The sequence below is a fragment of the Helianthus annuus genome, chromosome 12, assembly GCF_002127325.2.
Source record: "Helianthus annuus cultivar XRQ/B chromosome 12, HanXRQr2.0-SUNRISE, whole genome shotgun sequence".
Taxonomy (NCBI): Eukaryota; Viridiplantae; Streptophyta; class Magnoliopsida; order Asterales; family Asteraceae; genus Helianthus; species Helianthus annuus.
Window position 1 is genome coordinate 13,388,091 of NC_035444.2, and position 24,250 is coordinate 13,412,340.

The following is a 24,250-nucleotide window of genomic DNA, read 5'->3' on the forward strand; positions in this document are numbered from 1 at the left end:
GTCAAATAAAGACTACGTATGCAGTAATATGAAAAGTATTTGCAGTCTTTCTACACAAAATTTGTAGCAATCAATGAGACAATTAAAAGTTTCTAAGCTTCTGATAATATGTTTGATGATATTTTTCAATGACCCCGATTATATTATAGGTCCTAGATGATATATATACACGTGTAAAAAAACATGCAAAAGTACAAATATCATAATTACAAACAGCCAAAAACTAGTGACTATTTCTACAATTCAGAAGTAAGTAGTAAGTACCCCCACAAATCCACTTGCGTACGTCCACCAAACCCTAAAGCAATGATCGAACCCCTCATTGCCCGAGTGCCGAATTCTGGCAACAAGAAAACGTTATTCTTCGCGTTTTTTGCTTTGATCCTAGTTATCGCGGCTGTTTTCGGCATTGTGGTTGGAATAAACTCCAAAACCACCCAAACCCAATCCACAACCACCTCCAACAACATAAGAGCATTCGCGGCTCACGCCATTGTGAAATCTTCGTGTGGTGTCACCCTCCACCCCGACCTATGCCACTCCACGCTTATGGGCATCCCTAATTTGACCGAAAAAGTCAAAACATCAAAAGATGTTATTGAACTGACTCTCGATAAAACTAAAGAGAGAGTTCAAAGAAACCACTTCGTCGTAAAGAAGCTTACGACTATGACCAATCTCACGAAAAGTGGGAAAATGGCGCTTCGTGTTTGTCTAGAGATGGTTGCCAACACATTGGAAGAACTCGAAGAAGTCGTAGGTTTTCTGAAAACATATCCTACGAAAAAAGGAAATCGCGGACATGTTGACGACATGATTACTTATATGAGCACCACTATAACAAACCAGGTAAAGATTTGTATCATTCCACTCACACTACTAAATTCTAAAAGATAATAAAATAGTTTTTTCTTAAAAGAAAGAAAGAATTTTTTTTTTTTTTTGTTCATGCATACGTTGATGGTTACCGGTGGGTTTTTCAGTCAGTAAATGTTCGTCAATGATACTCTTTTTATCAAGTAGTTTTCCTAATACAATTCATATATACTCTTACGCTATAGGGTGTGGGGTAGTGGTTGGGACATGATTTGACACCTAGGAACATGAATGGAAGGCTACACCACCCTCTTGGTTGATCCACTATGGTTTGCATGGATTAAAACATGGCAACCATGGTCCTCCTTTTCAGTTTCCAACAAATCATTTCATTTTTCTTTATACAAAGATAAATTAAAATAAATAAGGGGCTAGTGGTTTGGGTCATGACCACACCCTTATGGTATGGTAGTGGTTTTGGACGGTGGATTAGAGGTGGGTTACATGACAGTAACATTGAGGGTCATGGTGGTCATGAGGTTCACGACTACACTCTATATCCTTTATAAGTTCTTAAATATCATACATATACTCTAACTATAAAGAAAATAGAGTTAACAGCCTTATAGCCAAAATGGTCCCGGAGGTTTGCTCACTTTTGCCACTTTAGTTCAAAATCCAAAATTTTTAAATCTGGGTCCCTGAGGTTTGCATTTTGTTGCCATTTTAATCCAAATTTCAAAAACCTCATTTTTTTACTGTTGCAACCAGCCTATTTTGTCCTTTTGCGCAGAGGTATTCTGGGTTCTTGATCTGAGTTTGTTATAATAACTCATAAAAATGACCAAAATACCCTACACAAAAGGACAAAATAGGCTGGTTGCAACAGTCGAAAAAGGGAGTTTTTGAAATTTGGACTAAAATGGCAACAAAATGCAAACCTCAGGAACTCAGATTTAAAAATTTTGGATTTTGGATTAAAGCGGCAAAAGTAAGCAAACCTTATGGACCATTTTGGCTATTAACTCAAGAAAATATTATATATACTTTTCTTAAATAACTTCTAAATATATGACAAAATTACTCTTTTTATTGTATCCTTTTTAGCTTTTTTTAGTTACTCTTCTTAAATAACTTTTAAATTTATGACAATTTACTCTTTTTATTGTATCCTTTTTAGCCATCTTTAGTCACTTTTCTTAAATAACTTTTAAATTTATGACAAATTTACTCTTTTTATTGGCATCTTTTTTAGCCATTTTTAGTCACTTTTCTTAAATAACTTTTAAATTTATGACAAATTTTAGTATCAAGTGATATTAAAGTATAAGGCTATAGGGTGTGAGGATCATGGTTGGGACATGATTTGCCACCTAGAAACATGAATGAAAGGCTACACCACCCCCTTGATTGATCCACCATGGTTTGCATGGATTAAACCATGGCAATCATGGTCCTCCTTTCCATTTTTCAACAAATCATTTCCTTTTTGTTTAGACAAAGATAATAAAGAAGGGGCTAATGGTTTTGGTCATGAACATACCCTTAGGGTAGTGGTTTTGGATGGTGGATTAAAGATTAGTTATATGGCACTAACATGGAGGGTCATGGTGGTCATGAGGGTCATGACCACACCCTATAGCCTAAGCAGATCTTGGTTCACGCAATTTAACACTAAAATATTCTTGTAGGACGATTTTAAAAACAAAATTTATATCAATTTTGTCCAAGGCCTTCTATACATACACCTCTACATCGTTTTCAAACAGCCGTTTGAGATTGCATTGAATGACAGTTTGAAGGTTAGGGTTTGCGTCATAGCCCCTACTTTCAAATGGCCATTTGAGGATTTATCGAACACTTGTTTGAAGGTTAGTGCTTGCCTCGCAACACTCTACCTCGGTACCTTTAAACGGTCGTTTGAGTTTTTCGTAAAACGTGCGTCTGAGTTTGAGGGTGGCGTAGGATAAATAAATAAATAAATAAATAGGCTCGTTTGTTTAATCGTCATTGTGTTTGTTGAATAATAGATTCTTTTGGTGATAGAATATTGTTCCTAAGAAGTAAGAACATGACAAATATAACGGCAGCCCACCAGATTTGATAAACATGTCTCAAAACCATAATATATTTTTTTTGTTTGTGTGGTTGATTTGTTCGTCGGATTGTTCGTCTTTTTGTACAGTAGATTTCAAACCGAACTTTTTACGTTAAATTGTCAAAAAAAAAAAAAAAAAAAAAAAACAACTAAAACTGAGATGAATGTGTTAACCAAACATGCTACAATTATAATATATCTTCCTTTTTAGTAATAAACCCTGGAAAATACGAAGCAAAAATAGTTAATTTTGTTTGATAGAAATTCTACCAATTTATATAAGACATAATTTAAAAAATATCTATATAATAAAAAGTGACATGGTTATAAATGGCAGTAAATCTCATGTTTTGAAAGTAATATTGGTGATGAGTAAATGTAAATTGATATGGTTAAAAATCGCTAAATATTAATTCTTATTTTTTACACAATTTTTAAAATAATATATATATAATAAAAAGTGACATGGTTAAAAATGGCAGTAAATCTCATGTTTTGAAAGTAATATTGTTGATGAGTAAATGTAAAATGATATGGTTGAGAAATAGCTAAATATGAATTCTTATATTTTTTTTTTTTTTGAAAAATAAGGGTAGAATGATTATATATTATTGTTTTTAATGAAACGGATAAATCTGATATTTTATCGAGTTTGTAAGTATTCACATTCTGTCTGCCAAATTCTATGATAAACTTCTCTGAACATAGATAGTGTTTATGAGAGGTTATGAGTAAAGAGAAGAGAAATGTTATTATTCATCTGTTATATGAAAAAAAAAAAAAAAAAAAAAAGAACCCACTATTCACTCCTATAAAACTTAGTAATATTTATAGAAAGTGGTTGTGAGTAGAGAAAAGAGAAAATGTAATGATAAGGTATAAAAAATATTATTTAATTGAAAATGAGAGAGAAATATAGTGATTTTTAGTGTAATTATAGAGATTAAGATGGATGTGAATACTCTAAGGACACATACGATATTTCAAGTTTGTAATGAGTATATACGAACAATTAGTATGTTGACTCTATGCTAATCAATTCTATCAGGAAACATGCATTGATGAGTTCGCCGACGGCAAACATGATAGACATTTGCGTGAGTCACTTATCGACGTTGTGATCAATGCCCAGAAGATGTGTAGCAATTCGTTGGCCTTGATCAAGAACATGACTGACACAGACATTGCGTCCCAAGTGAAGGCGAATACATTGAAGTTGATGACCAAGGATGGTGAAAACTGGCCAGAGTGGTTGGCAGCAGAAGATAGAAGATTGTTACTGTCAGAAACCGTGACACCTAATGTGGTTGTGGCGACAGATGGTAGTGGCGACTATAAAACAGTTTCTGCAGCCGTTGCAGCCGCTCCAACTAAAAGCTCAACGAGGTACGTGATTAAAATAGCGCCAGGGGTGTATAGAGAAAACGTCGATATCCCGAGTAATAAATGGAACCTGATGTTTTTGGGAGGCGGACAAAGTAAGACGATTATCACGGCAAACCGTAATCATGCTAGTGGCACTGACACCTTTGATACTGCAACTGTTGGTGAGTGGTAACAATTTTATCTATGAACACATCCCCATAATTAGAAATGATGAAATGTTAGACACCAAATAAGTTAATGTAAAAATTAATTAGCAATGATATTTTTAAGTCTGTTTTTATGTGTTGGTTGTGAAACATCATTTTGTTACTAATGTCATATTTTTCAAAGAACGACAACTTACACACTTATCTAATATGTTGACACTAAGACCACCGGTAGTGGGGCTTTATATGGGCTCTTTTTTTTTGGCTCAAAAACGCCCCTCCCTCCGCCCATGGGGTGTTTATACGTCAAAATGGGCGTGAGCATTAAAACGCCTGATGAAGATAGAATGGCCAATGGAACGTTTTGATGGTTTTCTTATTATTTAAATTAATTACAATATCTAATCATTGCAAGGAGGCTTTAAGTTCAAGCTCCACTTCACCCTTTTTTAACTTCTAGCCCCTTTGCTAACTAGGAGCCACATGTCAGAAAATGCCCAAGGGAGGGGCTTGAAGATCAAGCCCCACAACACATAGTCTAAAGAAATAAATTTAAAAACTACTTAGAAATTATCTCTTTTTATTTGGTAGAGTAAAATGCACGGATAGTCCCTGTGGTTTGGTGAAATTTCATCTTTAGTCCCTCACTTTTCAAAATTACACTCTTAGTCCCTGTGGTTTGGCAAGTTGTTTCTCGGAGAGTCCCTGTGGTTTGACAAGTTGTTACTTAGATAGTCCCTGTGGTTTTACAAGTTGTTACTCGGATAGTCCTTGTCATTTCACACCCACTTAACCAGGAAAACTAACCTCCATCCGCTTTGGGGACTATCCGAGTAACAACTTGTCAAACCACAGAGATTAAGAGCGTAATTTTGAAAAGTTGGGGACTAAAGGTGAAATTTCACCAAACCACAGGGACTATCCGTGCATTTTACTCTATTTGGTATTTATATCTTGTTTGGTGATATATTGTTTTCATACTAATGTTTTTAGAACAGCAACTTACGCACCCATCTAATCTTGTTTGTATGCAGCGGCTGTGGGTAGAGGATTTCTCGCACGTGATATAACCTTTGAAAACAATGCAGGGGTTGAGGGCGACCAAGCAGTGGCACTACGAGTAGGGTCAGATAAGTCTGCATTCTACCAATGTGGAATGATAGCACACCAAGACACTCTTTACGTCCACTCCAACCGTCAGTTTTACATCAACTGTTACATAGCCGGCACGGTTGACTTCATCTTTGGCAATGCTGCAGCCATTTTGCAAGATTGTGACATCCGTCCTCGTGAACCAGGCCCAAAACAAAAGAACATGGTCACGGCTCAGGGCCGAACCGATCCTAACCAAAACACAGGGATTGTGATTCAGAAATCTAGAATTGAAGCCACTGATGACTTTAAACCGAAACAAGGTAGCTTTGAGTCATACCTAGGGCGACCATGGAAGAGCTTCTCTAGAACAGTTGTAATGCAATCAAAAATAAGCGATGTGATAAACCCGGCAGGATGGTTTCCTTGGGAAGGGGCAGAGAAAGAAAGGTATACTACTTTGTATTATGGTGAGTATAAGAACACAGGGGACAGGGCAGATACGTCGAATAGAGTGACGTGGCCTGGGTTCAAGGTGATTACGGATGCTACAGAAGCTCAAGGTTTTACCGCTAGATACTTTATCGCCGGTGATGAGTGGTTGGCGAACACAGGCTTTCCATTCTCTCTTGGGTTGTGATGTTTCATATATGTGGAATAAGTTGTTTGAATTATGGTGTTAATAAGTGCCTGACATTAGTTCATGGATTAATGTCTAGTGTGTTGTATCTGTCTTGAGAATTATATGTAATGTTTTGTTTGAGTTTACCCTACATTTACCACACACACAAATTAACAAACAACAAAATATTATCATACTCGATCTCCATGGATACCATTCAACCAATCCTAAATCCACTTCCTGCACCTCCCTTACGGTATGCACAATCTGCCCACTTCATCATACAAGCCCACCGGGATTCGTGAACTCGAAATTTCAAAATCACGTGTGTCGCCTCAAACGTGCTCTTTATGGCCTCAAACAAACCCCACGAGCTTGGTTCCAACGGCCAAGTTCTTTTCTTATTACACTTGGCTTTCAATGTAGTCGAGCCGATCCATCTCCTTTTATCTACAAAACCGACAAAGCTTTAATCTATTTATTGGTTTATGTAGATGACATAATTCTCACAAGTAACAATCAACATGTTACCAAAAACTTCACTGAGTGCCTACACAAAGAAATCAAAATCAAGGACTTGGGCATGTTAAGCTATTTTCTAGGACTAGAAGTCATCTCAAATTCATCTGGCCTCTTTCTTAGTCAAGCAAAATATGCCTGTGATATCCTTTCACGAGCGGGTCTTCTTAATGCCAAACCGGTTGGAACACCTTTGACCACATCAGATACTTTTATCTCCTCGGGCACACCGTTTCATGATCCAACATTATAACGTTCCTTGGTAGGTGATAGATATCCGATTCTGATTAATAGGAATATAGATTGGAATTGAAATTGATATGAATAAGATGATCCAATCGGATCTTACAGACTCGATAACAAACTCCGAAGAGTTCCTAGGGCTACGCCCTCTCTCTGTAACAGAGCCTAACTAACTGACTAATATCTCTCTCCCTCCTAAATGACTCTTGATCCTTATTTATATAATTATAAGTTGCACTTAACCCCCTTCTAGAATAGACAAATGACGATTAACTATAACCCTGATTATGATTCCTATCATTACTCCCCCCTTCGAAATAGTCTTGTCCTCAAGACTGGGATCGACTGCGACGTCCGGTGGCCGAGGCTGCCCATGCACAACCCATAAATGCGATGTAGCCGAAAACTTCAATCGCGTTCCAATGAGAGGACGGTGAGACAATGAACTCTTTCCCCTGTCAAATGGAGCTTTTCCCTTCTTACACAAGTCCAAATCAGAAAAAATCAGGCCCACAACCATTTTTTTCTCCACACCTTGGCCCGGATCTGGATAGTCCAAATCCACAACTGTTTTCAGCTCCCCAATTTGGCCCACCAGTGGTTCTGAGCCCAACATCCCTTGTAGGTTGTCCAATAGGAGTCCATTAACTCTATGCGACATCAAAAGGCCATGGCCACGTGAGTTTTCTTCAGATCTGGACATTAGAGCCTTCGATTGAGCTAACAGTGACGGCGAATTAGGAATAGATGACGTAGATCTGAACAAAGGACCTGCAGAATTGCCTCGATCGACCGGAATTATGTCAGATTTGGATCTGACGGAAGCAACCGGAGTACTGGAAGTCGGCAATTTAGAAACAAAAACTGAAGAACGTGAATCTGTAGGACCAGTTGACATCAATTGCCGTCCATAACCACAAAGACGTTCTTTAGATTTGGAAACGAGCGCTTCCAATTGAGCTAATACCGATCCCGATCGACAACTAGATCCCAGCGACTCTTCTTCCCCTTTCTTCTCATGTTGTCGCATCCAATTGAGCAGAGTTTTACGAAATTCAGCCGACTCAACACGTTCCTCTTCCAGCGATTCAACCAAGGAGTTCAACGTGGATTTGAGTTTGGTAATATCGCTCTGTAATTGATTGATTTGAATGTCCTGAGCATCGATTCTAGCACTTGTATCGGTTTCCATGGTGCAATCGAAACAGAACAGAACAGAGAAATCGAAATTGAAGCGATAACAGAGAAATTGAAACGAAGACTGAAGTGGAAACAGAACAGAGAAATTGAGGAGTACACAGATCTGAAATCGAATTGGATCTGAGAGCACAGATCTGAAATTGAAGATGAATGGAGAGCAGAGTAGGCAGGTCGGACCAATGATAGATATCCGATTCTGATTAATAGGAATATAGATTGGAATTGAAATTGATATGAATAAGATGATCCAATCGGATCTTACAGACTCGATAACAAACTCCGAAGAGTTCCCAGGGCTACGCCCTCTCTCTGTAACAGAGCCTAACTAACTGACTAATATCTCTCTCCCTCCTAAATGACTCTTGATCCTTATTTATATAATTATAAGTTGCACTTAACCCCCTTCTAGAATAGACAAATGACGATTAACTATAACCCTGATTATGATTCCTATCAGTAGGTGCTCTACAATATCTTACCATAACACGACCTGATCTATCTTATGCGATTAACCAAGCTAGCCAGTTTCTTCAAAACCCAACAACCGCCCACTTTCAACTTGTTAAACAAATCCTTCGTTATGTTAATGGTACATTATACATATTATTAGAAAGTGGCCATGAACAATGTTTTGATTTTTTATTAATATTTGTTTTTTTCTAGGTTTTTATTAGTATTATATTGTTTTATTTGTTAAATTGATTTAAACATATATTTTTATATAACTTTTAAGATACGATTAAAGTACCAATTATCAAACAAGAAATTATAAAAATGAATATATACTGGTACCGATGTTGTTCAGTACGCTATGGCAGCGATACAATATTAATTCATCGAAAGCAAAAACACGAAAAATAAATACGGATACAGATGTTATTCAGTCGGTTTTGATTGAATTTGGTACGATAGAGAAACAATATCCGTTTAAAAATATATATATCATAATGTTGAAATAAAAAGAGGGGAACAATTGTTTTTGATTTTTTTCAAAATTGTTATTTTTCTAAGGTTTTATAGTTTTCTTGGTTTATTACTTTAATTGATTTAAGTATATTTTGTTCTCTCATATAACTTTTAAGATACGATCATAGTACCCGTTATCAAACAGGAAACAATAAAACGGAATGTATACCGGTACCGATGATGTTCGGTATAATATGGTAGCGATACAGTATTAATTAATTGAAAGCAAAAAAACTAAAAAAAGAATATAGGTTCCAATACAAATGTTGTTCAATTGGTTTCGATTGGGCTTGGTACGATAGCGGCAGAATATCCGCTATAAAAAAGTATCGTAATGTTGAAATAGATGTAATGCTTTCTCTTTCAATTACCATATCGAGTGCAGGTACTGTAACGAACCAAATTGATATCGACTTAATCCCCGCCGCGAAGTGCAGGGGAATATCACTATCAAGTGCCAGTGTCATAACAGTACCGTGATGAACAAAACAAATACCGACAAGGTCGATACCGGTATCAGTATGTACTTTAAAATATACATGTCTTTGACCTAAGTAGTTTTTATTTAAACATGCCTAAATTTTTCTCTATATTGATACTTTTTTTTTCCTGAAACTGAGTTGTGGGTGGTAAAGCTTAAGTAATCGAAGCACAAATGTACAGGTTATCAATCCTAACTCACATTTAGTTTTTTTACATATAAATTGACATTATTTTTTTCATTATTCTAATAGTATAGTGTAATACTTTATAAAGTTTGAATATGTGCGACATGTTTTTTTTTGTCTTCGTTCCACTAAAAATTTTGTTCAAAATCAAACGGATCAATATAATTGATTTTTATTCGTTCTTTACCGTGATCAACTGAAAAAATGATTTTTATTTGTTCTTTACTGTGATCAACCGAACAGTTGATTTTTATTTGTTCTTTACCGTGATCAACTGAACAGATACCATGCGAAACATGGATAGCAGTATATAGTATCTTTTTATAATATAAACTATAGCGAGTATGAATACCCTACTAGTACCTTGACAAACCAAACGTATACCGTCTGTTCTTTACCACGACGAATTGAACTAATACTGTGTAAACAACTTCAATGGTAGTATAGAGTTTTTTTAATATCGTAAACTATAGCGAGTATTTTTATCACGTCAATTCCAATCGAACAACATTAGTACTTGTATCGGTACCATCGGAATGAATACTTATATTCATTTCGGAAGACATTACTGATATTCGATTTTATGGTTTTAGATTTATATAAAAAATTATGCGCTGATATCCTTTTGGGCATGTAATGACTTTATTTTTGGGTTTTATCTTTCGATTGCTATAACGAGTGACAGTATCGTATCGTACCGATATATTGTTCAGTCGGTTTCAATTCGGTTTGATATGATAGCACCACCCGCTGCAAAGCGCGGGGGAACCTCACTAGTTGTCATATGGTTTAACATTTGATCGTCCCACTAAAACCTCCCTAGTTGGTTACTGCGATGCGGATTGGGCACGTTGTATCAAAACCCGTCGATCTACTTATGGGTATTCGATTTATTTAGGAGGCAACTTGGTCTCAAGGAGTGCAAAGAAACAACCAACTGTTGCGCGATCAAGCTGCGAATCTGAATATCGAGCCATGGCGAACACCGCAACTGAAATTATTTGGTTAACCCATCTCCTACGAGAGTTGCATGCTCTTCCACCCGATCGCCCAACTCTCTTGTGCGACAATAAAAGTGCTCTTTTCTTAAGTCAAGACCCGGTGTCTCAAAAACGCGCCAAGCAGATTGATATTGATTATCATTTTATTCAGGAATTGGTCTCCGTCGGTCGCTTACATACCAAGTTCGTACCTACCACGCTCCAGGTAGCGGATATATTCACTAAAAGTCTACCGAGACCTCTCTTTGAACGTTTTCGTTCCAAGCTCCGAGTTGGACCGTTACCCGTTCGCTTGAAGCGGTAATAGCCGCGAGTTTATTACTCCTAATTTTATGTACATCAAATCGTGTATATAATGGAATTATTATAAATGAATAAAACACGACATTTGACTTTCTCATATCAAATAAAGGATGTTGACGGAGGCGTATAATATAACTATGATTTCAAATATTAAAAACTAAAGCCAATAAAATAAAAATATAACATAAATAAATCTTTAAATAAACGAACACAAATGAACATAAATAAACGAACACAAATAAACACACTGTCGAACGTTCATAACATAAATAAACAAACACATCCTCTGTTCATGTTTGTTTGTTTAACTTATCGAACAAAATTTCTTGTTTGCGTATGTTCATTTGTTAAACGAACTTCCCACCGAACAGTTCACAAATTGTTCGTTGAAGAATTGGTTCATTTATAACCTAGTTGCAATCATATATCTAAGCTTGTAACGAATGAACCGATAAAGTTAGAATACATGAGAAATTAATTAACTAAATATTCCTCACTTATTTATGTTTTAACCATAATTTTTAATTACCAGTTAATCTTGTATTTACAAAGATTTAAAATTATATAAAACTAGTGGGATTCGTCACGCGGTGCGACGGGTATTCGATCGGTATCGCTTTGGTTTGTTACAATAACACATGTACGATATCAACACTCACTATAACAACCAAACAAGATACACCCAAGATGCTATCTACACATGTTTTCTAACAATCGAAAATCATAAAAACTAATAACGATGCCGGTTCGGATAACGCCAAAAATAAGTCAAAAATATTGTTATATGTGTGGATATTTCTCAATGACTCCAATTATAAAAGGTCCTACATGATATATAATCATATAAAGATACATGTACAAGTACAATAACCAATCAATCAATGCATACAGCCAAACACAGGCGGCTGCCATTACAATCACTCCCATAATTCATTCACTCTTTGACTCCACCACACACTAAGGCAATGATTAAGCAAGTTCTAGCCGGAGTTTCGGATTCCGACAAGAAGAAAAAGATCTTCTTCGCGGTTTTTGCTTCAATCCTACTTATCGCGGTTGTTATTGGCATTGCGGTTGGAGTTAACTCCAAAACCACCCACACTCAATCCGAGAACATAAAAGCGTCCTCGGCTCATGCCATTGTGAAATCGTCATGTAGCGTCACCCTCCACCCCGACCTATGCTACTCCACGCTTTCTAGCGTCCCTGACATGACCGAAAAGGTCAAAACATCAAAAGATGTCATCGGACTGGCTCTCAATCAAACAAAAGCGCGAATCCAAAGAAACAAGTTAATCATAAACACACTTGCGGCTAGGACCAATCTCACAAAACGTGAGAAGGTCGCTCTACATGACTGTCAGGAGATGGTTGACGATACACTAGAAGAACTAGACGAAGTCATAGGTTTCGTCAAGACATATCCTACTAAAAAGGGAATTCGTCGACGTGTTGACGACATGATTACTTTTATGAGCACCACTATAACCAACCAGGTAAAAAGTTAAGGCTATTTTGTCAAACTCGTCAGTTAACACATAACATGACCATTTTAATAATTTTCCCTAAATGTAATTATCTCCTAATCGCTTCTATGATCAGGAAACATGCATAGACGGGTTCTCCCACGGCAAACGCGAAAGAGACTTTCGTGAATTGTTTATCGACAGTGAGATCAATGCGCAAAAGATGTGTAGCAATTCGTTGGCCTTGATTAAAAACATGACCGACACAGACATGGCGGACCAAGTGACGATGAATAAGAGAAAGTTAATGAGCGAGGACGATGAAAAGTGGCCGAAGTGGTTATCCGCGGGAGACAGAAGATTGTTGCAGTCAGGGACCGTGACACCTAACGTGGTTGTGGCAGCGGACGGTAGTGGCGACTTTACAACGATTTCTGCAGCCGTTGCGGCTGCTCCAAATAGAAGCACGACGAGATACGTGATTAGGATAGCCGCAGGGGTGTACCGCGAAAACGTGGATATCCCGAGTAGTAAACGGAACTTGATGTTTCTTGGGTCCGGAAGAACGACAACGATTATCACGGCAAACCGTAGTGTTGCTGGTGGCACTACCACATTCAATTCTGCTACTGTAGGTTAGTAGTAGTTTTCTATGGTTAAAACAGTTACATTTTCTAAAAATATTTATGTTATTTTATCCTGCATTCAATTATGTCTTGGTAAAACATCATTGTCATACACCTAATCATGTTTGTATGCAGCTGCTGTCGGCGCGGGGTTCCTTGCACGCGGTATAACCTTTCAAAACACGGCAGGCCCATCGGGCCAACAAGCGGTGGCACTACGAGTCGGGTCAGATCTCTCTGCATTCTACCGCTGCGGCATGATAGCATACCAAGACACTCTATACGTCCACTCCAACCGTCAGTTTTACATCAACTGTTTCATAGCCGGCACTGTAGACTTCATCTTTGGCAATGCGGCGACCGTTTTGCAAGATTGCGACATCCATGCGCGTCGACCGAACCCAAACCAAAGGAATATGGTCACGGCTCAGGGCCGAAGCGACCCTAACCAAAACACGGGGATTGTGATTCAAAAGTCAAGAATTGGAGCCACCGACGATTTACTAGCTGTGCAAGCAAGCTTTCGGTCATACTTAGGGCGGCCATGGAGGAATTTCTCGAGAACGGTTGTAATGCAATCGGAAATAAGCAATGTGATAGACCCGGCAGGATGGTTTCCTTGGGACGGGGATTTTGCGCTTGCTACTTTGTATTATGGGGAGTACCAGAACACTGGGGCGGGGGCAGATACGTCGAATAGAGTGACGTGGCCTGGGTACAGGGTGATTACGAATGCTACGGAAGCTCAAGGTTTTACCGTCGGAAACTTTATTGACGGTGGTGATTGGTTAGGGAACACTGGCTTTCCGTTCTCGCTTGGGCTGTGAGGTTTCAATTATGTTGAATATGTTGTTTGAAATATTGTGACATTGTTCGACGATAAAGTTATAAGTTAATGTCGAGTGTGTTCTATTTACAGAAAATATGTTCTTTGGTGTCGTCAAATATGAGGCTTTGACACCAGCTAGTCCACAAATTCATAACCGATGACTCGATCGATAAGTTCGATACATGGTTCAGGAAAACTGATTAAATGTAACATAATCTCGGAAACATGAGTTGAATGAGTACAATACATGGTTCAGGAGTAGGAAACATGCATTTAAATGAGTGAATATCACCAAGAACTCATACAGGCATTTAAGCAAACAGTTGGTGTGCATGATTTTATATTGCAAATGATACACTACTTTTACTTAATTCATTGCAGCCCTTACATTGCCAATTGATAAACTGTTGTTACAAATAAATAAAAAATGACAGAACAAATTTTATAAAAAAGATGGGTTATATCCTTTTAATCTTTAAAATCACGATGTGGGTTCGTTGGTAATTGGGGAATTTGATTTTGGGGTTTATCGAAATTTGGATTATGAGAATCTGATTATCAGGTTTATAGAAAAAAATAGAAATAAAAATTTGACAAGCCCAAATGATTATCTTCATTTCTAAAAATATATATATAGGGGTAAAATCAAATAAAAAGTTTATTTTGTCTAAGTAGGATGAGAAGAAATCTTAAACATTCATTTTTCAAATCAATGGTTAAAATGAAAGTGTAGGAGAAAGGAGGAGAGTGCAACGGTATCTTGGGAAAATCTTATTTATGGACTTTCTCTCTCCACATGCAAGGCACATGCATATTTCACCCCTATTTTTTAAACGTTCATAACTTTTTTATACGACATTATTTTTTCATAAAAATTTCACCATAAAATCGAGCGTCTTTTTATCTTTAATTTGAGTACCATATTGCTATATAAAATATGAAGACTAAAAAAACTCACTAAAATGTGTTGTATTTCTATGTTGTATAACATTTTTTTGTGTTGTATTTTTGTACTATATTTTTTTACTAAATTTTTTGTGCTGATTTTTTTTGTCTTAAATTTTTTTTTCTCAATTTTTTGTACTAGATTTTTTTGTGCTACATTATTTTCCTGAATTTTTTTGTGTTATATTTTTTGTACTATATTTTTTTTGTGCTATATTTTTTTGTACTACATTTTTTGTGTTATATTTTTTTAACTAGATTTTTTGTGCTATATTTTTTGTACTAGATTTTTTGTACTAGATTTTTTTTTATATTTTTAAAAGAGTAAATTACAAAGTTCGTCCTTTATGTATGTCATTTATTACAAAGTATGTCCTTTATCTTTAATAAGCTCAGAAAACATACTTAATGTTTGTAAACCCTTACGTGTTATGTTCTTTAGCGCTAACTAAGTTAGTTTTTATAGTTAAATCTGACCAGGTGGATCCTACAGGAGGGTATTTTAGACATTTTACCCTAATTAATATATTAAAATCTATTTAATAAATAAAACCAAAAAAGATTTGTGATATATTAAAAATACATAAACACATAAATCAGACCCTCACCTCTCTCAACTCTCTTTCTCTCTCTCTTAACTCTCTCTCTAGTTCTTGTTCTCACCGCCACCACCCACCCTACCACCACCACTACCATCCACCGGCCATCACCACCTTCCCCCACAACCATTAACACCCTCCCCCTACTACAACCCACCTGTCGTCGCCACCTACCCAACACCGCCACCACCCCAAACAAAGCACCAATCTATCCAAACTTTGTATCAAGAATAGATAAATACAACCCATCTCCAATAAACCGAATCAAACAACCCCTTTACCTAAAAAAACCATCTTTTAACAAATACAAATACCCCAAATCAAGATATGGAGTCCCGAAATGCCAGCCTTTGTAATAAGCAAAAATTTCTCAGATTAATAATATTATTGACACCCAGTTAAATATTTTTATGAAAAGGTAGAATCTTGAACCGGTTTTGTCGGTTTTTCAGTGTTGGTGCGGCCGGCGGAGAGGCGGCGGCGTACAGCGGAGGCGAGGAAGAAAGTGGACGGAGCAAAGGAGGTGATGCAGCTGGCGACACGATGGGCTTTGAGGAGTTAAATGTTCAAGATTTGTGTCAGCAATGTGTTTTTGGGGTGTTTTGAAGTGGGTTTTTTAGAGAGAGAAAGTGTAGAGAGAGGAGATAGAGTAAGGCGGTGGTGGCGGTGTTGGGTAGGTGGCGGTGTGGTTAGGTGGTGGTGGCGGAAGGTGTGTGGTAGTGGTAGGGTGGGTGGTGGTGGTGAGAAGAACTAGAGAGAGAGAGCTAAGGGAGAGAGAGAGAAAGAGAGTACTGAGAGATTGATCTGCTTATGTATTTTTAATATAACAAATCTTTTTTTGTTTTATTTATTAAATAAAGAGTAAATTAATAAATCATTAAATAGATTTTAATATATTAATTAGTGTAAAATGTCTAAAATACCCTCATGTAGGATCCACCTGGTCAGATTTAACTATAAAAACTAACTCAGTTAGGACTAAAGAACATAACACGCAAGGGTTTGCAAACATTAAATATGTTTTCTGAGCTTATTAAAGATAAAGGACATACTTTGTAATAAATGACATACATAAAGGACGAACTTTGTAATTTACTCTTTTTAAAAAACAAAAGGGGTGCTACATGTCATATTCACTCCTATTTATAAAGACTAAAATGCCCTTGATTCCTGCTTATTAGGAGTGCCACATGTCATCATCACAATCCTTCTTAGGCTACTTAGGCAAAATCCACTTTTTAGTGGATCCTTTCCCTATATATATATATGGGAAGGTTCAAATGAAAACCACTAGTTATTGTAAAAACTCGAAAACTAATTAAAAAAAGCCAAAAAAACATACAAAAAAAAATTTTTTTTAATTTTTTTTTGCAATCAAAATTTCGCAGGTTTTTTAATATAAAAAAAATTTCAAAAAAAAAAAAATTTGTGTAGTGCACATGTGTAATACTGCACATATGTATGTGTACTACACATGTGTATTATTACACATGTGCACTACACAATTTTTTTTTTTTTTGAAAAAAAGTTTTTTTTTTATATATAAAAACTAGCGATTTTTATAAAAAAAATTGAAAAAAAAAAATTTGTGTGTTTTTTAGGCTTTTTTTAGTTAGTTTTCGAGTTTTCACAATAAAAGTGGTTTTCATTTGAACCATCCCCTATATATATATATATATATATATATATATATATATATATATATATATATATATATATATATATATATATAGTGGAAGGTTCAAATGAGAAGGATTTTTTTGTAAGAAGAAAAAAGAAGAAGTTTCAACCAATAACCAATAAGAATGCTTCATTTTACTTCATTTAATATTTGCATTTAATTTTAATATAAGGGTATATTGGTAAACTTACATAAATCATTAATTTGTATTCTTCCTTCTTAATAACTAACTAAATTAAATTGGTAACTCTTTTTCAAAATAAATACTTTTTCCAAATTAAAAAAACAAGTTAATTTAAAATGTAGAATAAATTATTAGTTGTGTGGGATAAATTAGGAATTGTGTAGGATATATTTCGAGGTGTGTAGGACTAGAAACGGCGGCAGCGGCGCGAGGAGTTAACGACCGAACGTGCTGCAACCTAGGGATCGACTGCGTAGGATAAAATTCTATAATGTGTAGGGTATATGTAGGAAAATTTTGATATGTGTAAGTTTTGTAGATTATATGTAGGATAATTAATGATTAGTTGAGTAATTAATTAAAGAGACAAAAATTAATGATATGAGTTATAAATGAAATAGTATTTTACTAATACGCCCCTTGTTCTTTTTCTTCTCAAATGAACCTCCCTATATATATATATATATATATATATATATATATATATATATATATATATATCCAACAATTTAGGTTTTTTCTCTTTATTTTTGGCAATAATTTATTTCTTTATGGGGTTGGCTAAATACACCCACATTTTAATTTTCATACCTCCTTTCTAAAAATATTATTTTAAAAACTTGTCATGTTTCACCCCCTATACAAACCATTATATTTAAAATGTTTTTTCCCAAAAGGTTAAAAAACGTTTTTTGTACTAAAAAAATAATAAGGTTTTTTTTATTAATCTTTCTTTTTTCATAACAATTATTTTTAATTATTAAAATTATAACCTTTTATATATATAACCCCAAAACCTTACTTTTATTCTTTTATTTCATAGTTTAGTTGTATTACCTCTTTTATTTTAATAATACTATTATTATATTTAAAAAAAATTTATAAAATGATTAGCAGTTCTATTTATTAAAAATAGAAAATAATTGTCCTTTCTTCAAAAAAAAAATATTTACATCACTAGCTTATATCTATTTATTAAACAATGTGTGTTAATGAATAAATAAATAAGTAGGTAGTATAATAATTTTTTTAAACTAAGAGTTCAGTTAGTGTCTTAAAATTAAAACTAAAACGGACACATCAAGCAAAACAAATTAAATTATATTGACTTACTTCAATTTAAAACATTTATTTTTTAATAATGAAGGGGTATGGTCCCAAAAAGTCGCGCAAACCTCCTCTCAGGTTGCGCGTGAGACCATACTCCTTATTTCAGTAAACTTATTAATAAGATCCTCGCGCGACACACTCCACGTTCTGATCTACCCCGCGCGAGGCACGGCCCTCAAGAGGCTCAGATATCAGCACTTAGCATAAAACAATGGAACAAATAAGCATACTAACCCCGCGCGGGTTAGTTTGCTGTCCAACAAGAACCACACAGTAGGGAAGCGCACGGCTACCTACAGTGGTACACAAGGTACAAGTGGCAGTAAAAGGAGCCAATGAGCGTCCAGCAGGCTCTGGTCAATCGTGCGCCACGATCACCTGACGAAAAGTACACAAGGACGTCTACGTGGCACCAATCAGAGGACGGAGACAACTGTCCCACGATCTCCACTTGTCTGCTGATGATAGAAGGACAACAAGGCCGACAGCAATGACACGTGGCTCCAATCAAGGTGCGCCAGCACCGACGAACGTCTAGAAGCCACTAAGCGGTCGGCGCCAGCGAGGCAAAGAGCATATCCGTTATGTTGTCCGTTTCTGGCCCAAGGCCCATCAGCCCATAACCTCTTACACCTCTCCGGCTATAAATAGAGACCTCATTTCACAGGTTAAACATTCTATTCCCTCTACTCCCACTCTTAGCACTTAATTATTCCCAAAGCAGTCGCTTATTCTCACGCCGGAGCCTGGTTAAGAGGGAAACCCCCACATTCCCCTCTTAACGAGTAACGGTGTTTTGTTTTGCAGGATCGAACCATCAAGTCGGAGCTCAAATATCTATAAGAAGATTAACCACTATGATAGAAACATAAACCAATCTTAATTAAGTCTCTAATTAGATCAGTGTTTCTTCATTGGCGCCCACCGATTTTTTCTATAACCACCCTCATCTTCTTTTATTTGAGCCTTTGACATCTTTTTCATCCTTCGACTATGGCTGGTCAAGGAACCATTCCAGAGTTCGGTTTCGGAACCAACTCTAACGCGGCGTTGGGTGAAGGAATCCAAAACTTCCAAGCCCAACAAATCGAAGAAATCGGCGAAGTTGAAATCACCAATACTGGGGGTCCGCGCGGGAGCATCACCCGCATCACCCAAGTGGTCACCCCAGGGAACAACGGAGAAGGACCTTCGAACACAGCGCCAGTTCAAAATGTATCGGCATTACTAGGCTTACCAGAAGGCGAAACCCCAGCCTCGTGGTATGCTAAGAACATCGCCACCATCAATGCAGCATACCAATCGCTGATCGCGCAGCAAGCAGTTTTGACGGCAGAACCGTCCTTGGTCACCCCTCAGAGTCAGGGGGTGCGCCAAATGCCCCCGCCAGCCAATCTACAAGGCAGAATCAACAGGCCTCCCCCTACAAGACGTTTAAGCGTACAAGACACGCGCGATACAAGAGGGGAAACGGATAGTTACTACGACTACCCGTCGAACCTTCAACGAGGCCCTGTTCACAGCCGGCTCACGCCGCGCAACATGAACAACGAATGGGAAGAAACGGACCCGTATGATCCCACATGGGAAGGTGACGAGGAATCGTCAGTCTTTAATCGTTTACCAAAAAACCATGAGTACTACAAGCCAAGACAACACATTGGCTACACAGAAGAAGCTGAAAGAGATTTCCGCCTGGCATACCGACCAGCGGAAGCTGCGGAGCACTCCAAGTTCATCCCGAAAATTGCACTCGCGCCGCTTTCACGAGAGAAGCTACCCCCGACTGTTGGGAAATTCAATGGATTGACTGATCCAGACGATCACGTCAGAACGTTCACGAGTATGGGCTGCATGGGAGGTTGGAACATGCCCATGTGGTGTCATTTGTTCATTCAAACTCTTACCGGGGCGGCTCGCGCCTGGTTCGACAGCCTTCCGCCTGGAAAGATCAAATCATGGACAGATTTCAAGACGCAATTCCAGAGCTACTTTAGCCAACAACGTCGCTACCAGCACGACACAGCCGAAGTAGAAGATATTTGGCGAAGAGATGGTGAAGGTCTTGAGGACTTCATCACCCGGTTTAACAAAGAATGTCTGGAAATAGGCGGCGTCAGTGAACAACTGATGCGTTGTCACTTCAAGAAGGCCATACGCTGCGATAGTCTCATTAGAACTATCACAGGTAAAGATGGAATGCCGAAGGAGTGGGATAAACTAATGGAGGCCGCAAAAATCGTTGCGCAAACTGAGGAATCCCTTGCTGGTGGCAAGGGTTACTATTCTGAAGATCGATTCTCCAGACAAAACACGCGCGACAACAACAACAAGCGTAACAAATACAAGAGTAATGACTGGAAGTCTGGGAGATCAAGAGGCCACGACGACAGGCCGCGCTACAGAGAAGATGCGCGAGAAACAATTGACCGAATTGGTTACAAGAAAGCGGTCAGAGACGACAATCGTGACAAGCACTGGACTCCGCTCACAAAAACGCCAAAGGAGGTATTGATGACGGAGAATCACGATTTCAAGGCTCCCAGGCCAATGACAAACAAGAAAGGGCAAGACCCCAACTTGTACTGCGATTTTCACAAAGATTCAGGGCACCTGACCGACGACTGTTATAGCTTGCGCCAAGAAATCGAGAGAGCGCTCAAAAGCGGTAAGCTAAGCCATTTGGTGAAGAATGTACGCAAGGAAACCCGTCAACTCCAGCGCCACGATGAAGGGAACCACAAAAAGGTCCGACGACTAGAGACTCACATGGTCAACGGACCCAGGTATAGCGTGAAAGAGAAAGGCAAACGCCCCTATGAACCTTCTTGGCAAGAGCAACAGGTTATATTTCCGTTAGTGCGTGGCGGACCTCGCGCCACACGTCCCGTCGTCATTACCGGTATAATCGGGCATTATGAAACTGAATACATATTCATCGACCCGGGAAGTACAGCCGACATCATTTACGAACAATGTTTCAATCAGTTGGATGAGGAGGATAAAGCGAGACTCGAGCCAGTCGATTATCCTTTGTCTGGATTTTGCAACGAGATGGTTTTTCCACTCGGCCAGATCAGTTTCCCCGTCACGCTTTCTGACGGGAAACATTCAAGAACGACAAATGTGAATCTCATGGTGATGCCGGTAAAATCAAGGCATGACGTGCTAATTGGGAGGGAAACCCAGGGCGAGTTAAACATGGTAACCTCAACGCCCCATTCTGCGATAGGGTTCCCAACCAAAACAGGAGTGGCAATCATCTATGCGAAGAAGGAAGTGATGTCAACCGAAGAAATGCGCCCAACGAAGGCGGCGAAGGTCTCCACGACCGAGCCAGAGAAATGGATTTTAAACCGCAAATACCCAGAGCAGACTGTGACAATTGGCCACGCCATTTCGTCAGACATCCGAACGCGTTTAAAGCAATTATTGTTTCGAAACATGGATATATTTGCCTGGACCCCGGCAGACATGACCGGTGTCCCGCGCAACATCACCGAGCATTGCTTAAACACGTACCCCTCTGTCGAGCCAAAGGTCCGAAGAAGGCGCAGCCTAGGAGCAGACAAGACGAAAGCAATGAATGAGCAAGTATGTGAGCTGCTCAAAGCCGGGATCTTGCGAGAGGTAAGATATCAGAGTTGGGTTGCGAACCCAGTGATGGTTGAAAAGTCAAACGGAGGATGGCGCATGTGCGTAGATTACACCGATCTCAACAAGGCGTGCCCAAAGGATTGCTATTCCTTGCCTGAGATCGATAAAAAAATAGATTCTCTCGCGCCATACCGATGGAAGTGCTTTTTGGATTGCTACAAAGGATACCATCAAGTTCAGATGAAGCTAGAAGATGAAGACAAGACAGCGTTCAGAACTGATCTTGGAATCTTCTGCTACACAAAGATGCCTTTCGGCCTGAAGAATGCCGGCGCGACATATCAACGCTTGATGGACAAGACCTTAGCAGGTGACATCGGAAAGCATATTGAGGTTTACATCGATGATCTAGTGGTTAAGAGTCCCGAGGAGGACCAAATGTTGAAAGACATCGAAAAAACGTTCAACTCATTGCGCAGCGTAAATATGAAGCTAAATCCAGCCAAGTGTTCTTTTGGCATGGAAGAAGGGAAGTTTCTAGGCTTCATTGTCACAAACGGCGGTTTCAAGGTGAATCCAGAGAAAGTACAAGCTATAGAACGAATGCCCTCACCGCGAAACATCAAAGAAATGCAACGACTGGCCGCGCTTAATCGTTTTCTCTCCAATCACGCCGCAAAGTCGTATCCCTTCATTAGCATGTTGCGCAATTGTGTGAAGAAACAAGAGTTCAAATGGACCCCGGAGGCCGAAACAGCTTTTCAACAAATGAAAGCGTGTCTGATTGAACTCCCTACCCTGACTGCACCATTTGAAAAAGAGCCCCTCGTACTGTACTTGTCCTCCTCGGATAAGGCAGTAGGGTCAGTATTGTTGGTCGACAGAAACGGAGTGCAAACCCCGATCTACTATGTCAGCAGGGTACTCACTGACCCCGAGACAAGATATTCCACAATGGAAAAGCTGGTTCTTGCGCTACTACACGCCTCCCGAAGGCTGCGCCGATACTTCACAGGCCATGTGATAACTGTGCTTACAAACTTCCACATCGGCACTATACTACAGAAGCCTGAGACATCAGGCAGGTTGGCAAAATGGGCCATTGAACTGGGAGGCCATAACATCTTGTACAGGCCGCGCCCAGCCATTAAGGGTCAGGTCCTAGCCGACTTCATCACTGAAGTGCCGACCGATAAAATTAAAGAGTGCGAGCTGATAGAGACTCCCGAGAAAGATGCAACGGAGGAGACTTGGATGCTTTACACCGATGGGGCATCAAATGAAGATGGCGCGGGGGCAGGATTGCGCCTAGTAAGCCCAGAGAACCACGAGTTTACTTACGCCATTAAGTTGGACTTCAAAAACACCAACAACGAGGCGGAGTATGAAGCTTTTCTGGCAGGCTTACGCCTCGCCATCAAAATGGGAGCCAAAAGCTTGCGCGCACATGTTGACTCACTCCTGATAGCCAGTCAAGTCAATGGCATATACGATGCGAAGGGAGAAGTCATGGCTTTGTACCTGGAGCAAGCAAGAGAATTGCTTCAACAATTCAAATCGCACAAGGTTATCCACATCAATCGCTCCGAAAACAAGCTAGCTGATGCCTTGAGCAAGCTTGCCTCGACTTCTTTTCAACATCTTGCCAAGGATGTAAGGATAGAGGTGCTCAAGAATCCATCCGTGCTATTACGACAAGTGAACGTGATCGAAACGGGGCAACCATCGTGGATGACCCCAATAATCCAGTACTTGCAAGAAGGGGTACTCCCTGAAAACAGAGCGGAAGCGAGGAAGATCCAAAACAAAGCCCTACACTATGAAATGAACGGTGGTATTTTGTACCGAAAATCCTTCCTGGGGCCACTACTGCGCTGTGTGGACCCCCAGGACGCGAACTACCTGATAAAGGAGATCCATGAGGGGATCTGCGGCATTCACTCCGGACCACGGATAGTTGTCGCGAAGATCATGAGCGCCGGTTACTACTGGCCTGGTATGCATGTCGACGCGCTGAAAGAGATCCGCAAATGTGACTCTTGTCAGAGACATTCTCCAAAAACACTGCGCCCTAAGAACGATCTTATCCCTGTATCCACTGCATGGCCTTTCCAGCAGTGGGGAATCGACATGGTGGGACCCTTCCCGGATGC

The 24,250-nt window shown here is 38.8% G+C and overlaps 2 protein-coding genes across 2 annotated transcripts; both read left to right on the forward strand.

Annotated features, from left to right (window-relative positions):
• Positions 1-253: 253 nt before the first annotated feature.
• Positions 254-6,306, forward strand: LOC110894158 (pectinesterase). Its single transcript, XM_022141344.2, has 3 exons — positions 254-849; positions 3,963-4,461; positions 5,481-6,306. Exons 1-3 carry the CDS (start codon positions 307-309, stop codon positions 6,176-6,178), a joined length of 1,740 nt encoding a protein of 579 aa, XP_021997036.1. The 5' UTR covers positions 254-306; the 3' UTR covers positions 6,179-6,306.
• A 5,636-nt stretch (positions 6,307-11,942) lies between these two features.
• Positions 11,943-14,112, forward strand: LOC110894159 (pectinesterase). Its single transcript, XM_022141345.2, has 3 exons — positions 11,943-12,556; positions 12,663-13,161; positions 13,288-14,112. The coding sequence occupies exons 1-3, from the start codon at positions 12,026-12,028 to the stop codon at positions 13,977-13,979; spliced, it is 1,722 nt and encodes a 573-aa protein (XP_021997037.1). The 5' UTR covers positions 11,943-12,025; the 3' UTR covers positions 13,980-14,112.
• Positions 14,113-24,250: the final 10,138 nt, after the last annotated feature.

Excerpts from the sequence above, each read along its gene's own strand:
- LOC110894158 (XM_022141344.2), top strand. The coding sequence starts at position 307 with ATGATCGAACCCCTCATTGCCCGAGTGCCGAATTCTGGCAACAAGAAA. Across the intron at positions 850-3,962 it reads GCACCACTATAACAAACCAG|GAAACATGCATTGATGAGTT; the intron begins GTAAAGATTTGT and ends CAATTCTATCAG. Across the intron at positions 4,462-5,480 it reads CTTTGATACTGCAACTGTTG|CGGCTGTGGGTAGAGGATTT; the intron begins GTGAGTGGTAAC and ends GTTTGTATGCAG.
- LOC110894159 (XM_022141345.2), top strand. The coding sequence starts at position 12,026 with ATGATTAAGCAAGTTCTAGCCGGAGTTTCGGATTCCGACAAGAAGAAA. Across the intron at positions 12,557-12,662 it reads GCACCACTATAACCAACCAG|GAAACATGCATAGACGGGTT; the intron begins GTAAAAAGTTAA and ends TTCTATGATCAG. Across the intron at positions 13,162-13,287 it reads ATTCAATTCTGCTACTGTAG|CTGCTGTCGGCGCGGGGTTC; the intron begins GTTAGTAGTAGT and ends GTTTGTATGCAG.